A 7,598-nucleotide genomic window follows, 5' to 3' on the forward strand; every position below is an offset into this window, starting at 1 on the left:
AAGTCCTTGACTAGTGGTAAGCACTGTTAGCAACAACTAAAACATTGGTGTGTCATCAACATTGTTCTCATCCTAAATCCGAAACACAGCACTGTACCAGCTGCTAGGAAGGAAATTAACTCTATCCCTGCCGAAACCAGGACAGGTTTTTAGACAGCAAAGGCTGGAGGATGGAATTTATCTCCTTTGCTTCTCCTGGGCATGAGTCTGATAGAGAAAGTTCTTCAGGAAAAGGGAGAATAACTGGTCCAGTGACTGGTTTGGTCAAATCTAGTTTGTCTGCTTGCGTCTTTTCTCCCTCAAGGCTGGGTGTAGATCCTACAGCCTCAGGTGGAACTGGCTTTCCATCTTTATGTTCATTTTGACTTTCTGGTAGGTTTTGGAAAGAGATGTCCTCAGTTGAAGGGGGCAGAATTTTAACCCAGCCCACTGTTTTTTCTAGGTGTGGGGAGAAAGGACTGCTTTCTGAAGGGAGAGCTTGTTGTTGATTCTGTCTGGATTTTCCAGGTGTCTGATTAGCTTGCTGTTTCCCCTTTTCAGTGGCAGGATCCTAAATAACAGAAAATAAGCATTACATATATTGAAGCTATTACAAATTCCTTCAGATATGAAGAAGGTCACCCTTCATACTAAGGATTTGCTGCAATTCCAGTCTGCAAAGACCAGCTGCAGAACAGAAGCTCAAAGGACAGACAGATGGGAACTACTTCTTATGCCAGTGGAGATGGGTGCATGAAACTGGGGTAACTACACAGTTACCGCTCTTTGCATTCCCTGTGTAATTTACAATTTCTTTGTAGAGCATTCTGAACGTGTTCTGTATGATTGACTCTATACTTATTCTATTGCCTTTTTATCCACCTAACAACAGCCTGTTTTATCACGAGAGATTTCTTCCTGATTTGGCCTTATCACTTTCTTGAAGCCCATATATTTGTGAATAAGAAAACTTAAAAATATCTGGGCTTTCAAGAGTTCAATTCTTGTTTTGTAAATGAGTATTACTCTTGCAATATTAAGATTAGATTAAGAATACCTGCAGACTGTAGATTTCACAGGATATTGTGACGAACTGTTCATGTTCCAAGTCACTGTTTACTACAGAGCCTTTGCAGAAACCTATTTGCTGGAAGAAGAAAATGAAAGCATTTTTTCACATTGTAACACTGATACTTAGCTCCTGTCTTGTAAAATAAGTGATTATGAAAGGCTAAATAGTTATAGCTTCTACATGTATTTGTAGGGATAAGCAGCTTGGGCAAACTTTTATTTTGGGATTGGCAAGCTTACAAAGGCAGGCAGCATTTTGAAAAAGGCTTTATGTTTGCAAAGGAGGGTTAGGTAACACAATAGTAAAAACAAGCTGGCCACTTAAGGCTCAACTACAACAGCACACTTAAGTTCTGCTGCAGCAGAATATTCCCATGCAGGCAAGTTGTGTAACAGAACATAATATCACTTTTCAGGCAAAAACAATTTCACACCATACTAGTGAGAGAAACCATGAAAAAATGTTGTTTCTAATAGTTGTATTTTTACTGGGATGTAGGTTACATGGCTTAGATCTCAGTTAAGATGGGGCTTGAAGTGTTATCTGTGGGCAGCACGCCTATTTAGTCTTTCAGTTTCTCTTATAATTTTTTCCTTAGTTCCTAAATGTTTTCTTTAGCTGACCTGATTGTAGTATGAATATAGTCTTTATGCGTTGTTTGTGATTTATTGTCTATGTCTGTTTACTTGGAAGAAATCCTTAAGAATGATTCAGTTTTGTAAGGCGATGGCTACCCTGCCTTTTTCTGGATGGTATTTTTTTCTGTTTTCTTTGTTCATGGACTTCTAGGTAAGAATTCAGAACTTTTACTGAAATGTTTTCTGTATTCTAAAGCAGTTTGTACAGTTGCAAGACAGTATAGAGCTACAACCCATAAAAAGACACCTGTGGGCTTTGATTCTTGTCTGCAGAGAACCAAAGGTGTAGGCTAAGTATACACTGAGGAATCATAGTATCTGAAAAATAGGTGTTTATACAAGGAAAAGTACTTACAGCAAGTTCCAATGAAAGTGGCTTGCACTTGGAGATGTCAGCAATTGTGTCATTTTTGGAGCAGGATGTCTCCTGAATCAAAAACTCCACAAAATATGCAGGACCAGTGACCCACTGTTAATGAGAGACCAGTGGCAATTAGACCTTGTGCATGTGTCAGGAAGAAGGAAGAATCCTACAGACTTTGAAATAGATGTAAAACTCCTGCTAAGTGTGGAAGGAGCAGGTTATACTTGGGGCATTACTATTAGTTGTATTAAAGGAGAATGATTTTTTGCCAGTGCTGCTTTATTGCCCGGTTACTTTTTATTTCTTACATATGCACAATCCTAGTAGCTCATGGGTTAGCTATAGTTGTAATGAGTTTGTTTTTTGTAATAATTTAGCATCCACATAGAACTACCTATCCAAAGACCGTCCTCAGTGCCTGGTTGATAATTTCTGGCTGCTTTCATGAACAGGATCACTTTTTCTATTTCTGAAATGCAAGTACCTCAGGGTTGGAAAATGGGAGCAATTAAATACTGTATTGTAGTCATATCTAACAGTTTGAGACAAAGAGTGAAAACTACTTTGTCATCTATACATAACGAATTTTAGAGAGACTGGATATTACCGTGGTAAACAAACAGGATTTAGCCAGGAGATCACTAACTCTCTAGTTGTCTAAAATTAGTTTTAAACCATGTTTAAACTCATTCAGTGAATTACAGGTATGTGTTGGAAGGGATGACTGTGCTTTATTAAATACTTTCTATTAGGGAGTCACTAATTCTTGGTGGTGGTGGAAGAAAGAGCTCACAGTGAAGCTTTCCTAAACTTTGGAACGCTAATCTGTGTCTTGAGTTTTGCATAAAGCCCTTCTTTTTGCAATAAATGGAGTCAAGGTCTTGGATCAATGCAGATCCTCGTTTCCCAGGAGAACTCTGCATAGAAGTATTCTCTGTACTATACAGATACAAATTCTAAACAATCTGTAAGACATAACAAATCATATAAAGTATAACAAGTGGATCCATACTTCTTGCGAGCTAAAGCAAATCAGATGAGCCTTGGCTTACCTGCATTGAAGCTCTTGTGACATTGAGGACAGAGAAATAATGAGTTTGTTCACTCTCTTCATTGAACTTGGCAAGGCTTTGAACAGCAGCCTCCAAATATTTGGGCTTAGTTGGACAGTCATCAGCTGGGCAGTCAGGACATACTGTCCAAATATATCTGGGCGGAACTTTTTATTTAAACAAAACAATGTCATTAGAGAAAGCATAACCATAAGAGCATGTTGATAGTGTAGGTCACCGTAAATGCATCTATGCCCCCAACCCTACCCACGTGCCCTCCAGTCACCTGGAGTAAAAATATGTGGTTTGATTCACTGAACAATTTTGAATCTTTATGAATTTGCAGACCCATAAAAATGTTGCAGTGGAGGCAGAGACACTGCAGAAAAAAGCTCAACCTACTGACAGTGGGCTTGCTGGTTTTACTTGCCTTTCGCAAACCCATAAAAATGCTTTTTGGACCAGAGGGTAAAAGCCCATATACAGGCTCTACTGGGTTTCCCAGAGATGAAAACAGTTATTACTGTGCTGCTTTGAGCTGCAGGACCACACTGACCTTATGATCACTGACTTGAGAAAATTAGGGCAGCTGAAAGCTAGTGGGGATGCTGTGGTGCCATAATTACAATTAAAATTTAAAGTAATGCTATATGGCGAAGAGTGTTCTTCCAGCCCTCTTTAAAAGTGAGTGTGTTAAATAAAGACATACCTGGTTGTAAAATGCACTGATAAGTATTCAGATGAGCAATATTTCTTGCCTGATTAATGTAGATAATTGCTTTGCACTGACCATAAACCTAAAACAATATAAACATGTAGAAACAATTAATATTGCACCCTTTGCGCTGATCATCTAGTACCTAGACAGTGAGTGGTTCATTTTCTCCTTGCAGTCATGAATTTTTCAAGAATAAAGTTGTGTTAATACTCAAATGACAATGAAGCACATTTCTAAGTATCTCCTTTAGAAATAAAAAGCCAGATCTTCCCCTGGTGTAATTCTGAGCTGTACAGGTGCAGTGCTTGTCTGCAGGATGGCCTACACAAGGCCACTCTTCTGGCAGCTAAGAAGTGCCCAAGTGTCACAGAGTGCTTTCCCTGGCCAGACCCCTGCACCAGGAGCTGGGTCTATGTCTAGAACCCAGAGAGCTTAGACCTGGAGATCAGCTCAGAGTGCCTGGATCCAGTCACCTGTCTTCCAGCTTCCTGCTTTTCCCTATGTCCATGGTAAGGAAGGAGAGTGGTAGGAAAGACCCTAAATCAGTTTTGTGGCACAGTAAGATCACCCTTGCACACAAAGAAACTCTGACTTTATTGCAGAAAAAAACACTGGCCTATTAATATGTATTGTGCCTTTATTTTTAAAAGTTGAATGTATGTTCTCTGAGTGCTTCTTAAATATTGCCACGTGTATGATCAAGGCCTCTAGGGCATACATTTCTTGACTTCACAGAAGCCATATCAGCCATATATTCTTTGCACCCTTTCCCTGCTGAAAGCACTGTAAGCAGAAGTGAGCAGAATTCTTTTTATTTTTTCCAGTTTTTCATTTAAAAATGAAAACTGATTCACCTAAGAAGCAGCCCAGGACAATTTAATCATAACTTCTTTTCTTTTCACATGTAAAACTTGTTTCTTGTCATTCTTCATTTTATAAGTTTTTTTTTCACTTGTTCAGAATTGTTTTGGTCACCTGTAGCAACAGTCTTAGGTCACTTTCTGTCTTTGCAGCTTATCTTGCTGAACTTTCTTTTCTCCTTTTTCAGTACAATTTTTGCAAAGTTGTCAGAATAAAAGTGGAATTAAACTAAACCAAAAATCGCATGTTATATAAAAGTGAGTTTCTTTTATTCCTTTCTTGACAGCCTGTCTTTAAAATAAACTCTTACAGGGTTGCTATAAAAAGTAAACCATTTATTCTAAATAGTGCCCTAGCATGGCTATTTAGTTATGTCTGCTTATTAGTTCTGGTCAAAAACTTTCTTTTCATTTTCATTTTTTGAAATAAATCTTACCAGTCTATAAACTGATTAGAAAGTACAGAGGACCTTAAAAAAAGACTGGACCTTAAAAAATGGGTTTGATTTCTTCTAAGCTCTGCTGTCTACTAAAAATGCATGTGTAGGGATTTTGCTGTCATCAGTAGTACCTGAGTAACTCATCGTACCTGAGATTAAATAAGTAAATAAAATCCTTACAGCTGTATGAGCAAATCCGGCCGCACAGTTCTTCCACAACTTTTTGCTGATTACATGGCATTCGGTATCTACTACATCCAAGATGAGATAGAAGACAGAACCAGTGATCTCCTGAAAACAAAAAAAGAAAGGGTCATATCCCAGTTTTGTACAGAACAAAGTAGGGACACATAAAAGGGAGAGATGGAGAAACACAAAACACACAGGTGGGACACATAGATGTCCTGAAAACTGAACATTCTGTGGAACAAATTCTCAACAGTGGTAAATCAGGTGAGATTCGGGCCCTGTTAGAACAGGCTTGGTCATGCGTCTAGCCAGCTTTAATTAAAGAACAGCCTTTTAGAGTCAGTTTTATCCTTCTGATTCTGGTACCAACCAAAACCCAAGAATAAGGACTGAACACGGTAATGTTTTCATTGTCAACTGCATTTTGTGATTAGATTTGAAAGGTAGGTTATTTTGCCTTCAATAAGAATGAGACGATAAATACCACAAATAATAAAAAACTGCTAACATGGAACATTCCCAGTAGGCATTAGAAACAGAAATATCTTATTTCTCAGAGTAGTGCCTTCTTCAAGTATGGATGCTTTGCACTTGCCATAAAGAGGCAATGACTGCGTTGATGCAGACAACTTAAATATTCTCTTAGATATCAGAAAGTGCTTTGAGAGACCTTGCATATCTACATGGATGTCTCTGATTCACTTAAAGCTTCAGCCCAGTGCTTGAGTTCTGAGCCTGTGCTTAGGTCCAGAAACCTTTATTCAGTTCACTGCAGCATAGGTGCACAAAGTAGTTAGGGCTCAACTTTCGGGCAAACAGGTTTCCATGCGAGAGGGACAGGGAAAGACTAAAAGTACAGCTCCATATATCTAGTGGTTACATCATGTAGTGCAGAAAGGTGAGATGCTGCATGGTGCAGCTCCTGGTCTGCTTCCACTGTAGATATGGGTAAGCACCTTTCCAGGATATTTATCAAGGATACAGCTTAGTAGGATCATATTTTATTTTCTGTAGTGGAAAGCTGGAAAGAGAGCAGCTGTCATTTATACATCCTAAAGAACTTAGATGTGAGTGTTAGCTGCATGTTTAGACTGAGATTATGTCTTTAGTGAAGAGGGAGAAAAAACAACACTGAATGAGAGCAGTATTCATTCATTCCTAGTTGATTTCACTGGTTTATGGAGAAAACTCTTCATGGGGCAAGAGTCTTGTTGAAGTCTGGGGCCAGTATCTGTATAATTTTGGCTTCAGTTTTGGTTTCTGTTTAACAGCGACTAAAGACCAGTCAATAGGGCATCTAAAGGCTGGAGTACTGCTGGCTTTTTTGTGTCTATACTGCTTGGAAAAACACTAAGAGGTATCTGTTCTTGAGTTCTAAGGAGACCGAGTGATACAAACTATTCTGGTGACACAGTATAAAGATCTCTGGAAAGAGACCGGGATGGTGATTTTATGTAAGCTCTACCTTATATACTTGTAAATGTAATACTAAACCCTTTAAAGATAAAAGAGCAAAATAAATAGAGAATAAAGATAAAGAATGAGTAAATTGTTTTGTTAGCTTTGTCTCTAAGTTATATTCTTACATATGCAACTTATCATGCTTTATGCCATTTTTTGTATTTTCCTATCCTCTTTTTTCCCTAAGTGTTCTATGAAGTAATCTGGTAATGCCTTGCACTGAGCTCTCAGGGTTTGCCTACACTAATCCTGAGGTTTAATTTTAAGTGTAATTTTGAAGGTCATGAAAAGGTCAAATGCTATTTTGACAAAGAGTGAAGCTGAGGTGCAGCAGCACTGTGTACAGTGGCATGGCAGTATCCCCACACCAGGCTGCATAGATCCTTCTGTGGAAGGGACTAATCGTAATTTTCTGTTTACAGACAAGGTACCTAAATACCATGATGATATGTCTCCTTAACATGGTAGCTAATATGGGTTAAATCAGTAAACAGAAAGTAAGACTGGTCAAAGAGTAATTGCCATTTGCTGAAAGTGTGTTTTTTCAGCAGTGCAGCATTTGGTACAAGCTTGTAACTTCAAACATATCTTCTGTGAGAAAAAACATCATGTCCTGGTTTCAGCAGGGATAGAGTTAATTTCCTTCCTAGTAGCTGGTACAGTGTTTTGGATTTAGGATGAGAACAAAGTTGATAATGCACCTATGTTTTAGTTGTTGCTAGGTAGTGCTTACACTAGCCAAGGACTTTTCAGCTTCCCATGCTCTACTGACTGAGAAGGCTGGAGGTGCACAAGAAGCTGGGAGGGGGCACAGCCAAACTGGCC

General features: G+C 38.7%; 1 protein-coding gene across 1 annotated transcript in view; it reads right to left on the reverse strand.

Moving 5' to 3' along the window:
* Nucleotides 1–121: 121 nt before the first annotated feature.
* Nucleotides 122–7,598, reverse strand: part of LOC103906264 (fetuin-B) — a 10,964-nt gene continuing 3,487 nt past the window's right edge. The window contains exons 2-7 of the mRNA XM_009288134.2: nt 5,304–5,414; nt 3,815–3,902; nt 3,106–3,272; nt 2,045–2,158; nt 1,037–1,126; nt 122–550 (exon numbers count right to left, since the gene is read on the reverse strand). Coding sequence (XP_009286409.2) covers nt 122–550; nt 1,037–1,126; nt 2,045–2,158; nt 3,106–3,111 — 639 coding nt within the window. The 5' untranslated portion in view covers nt 3,112–3,272; nt 3,815–3,902; nt 5,304–5,414. The remainder of the gene's footprint in view (nt 551–1,036; nt 1,127–2,044; nt 2,159–3,105; nt 3,273–3,814; nt 3,903–5,303; nt 5,415–7,598) is intronic.

The sequence above is a fragment of the Aptenodytes forsteri genome, unplaced genomic scaffold (genome assembly GCF_000699145.1).
Source record: "Aptenodytes forsteri isolate BGI_AS27 unplaced genomic scaffold, ASM69914v1 Scaffold72, whole genome shotgun sequence".
NCBI lineage: Eukaryota > Metazoa > Chordata > Aves > Sphenisciformes > Spheniscidae > Aptenodytes > Aptenodytes forsteri.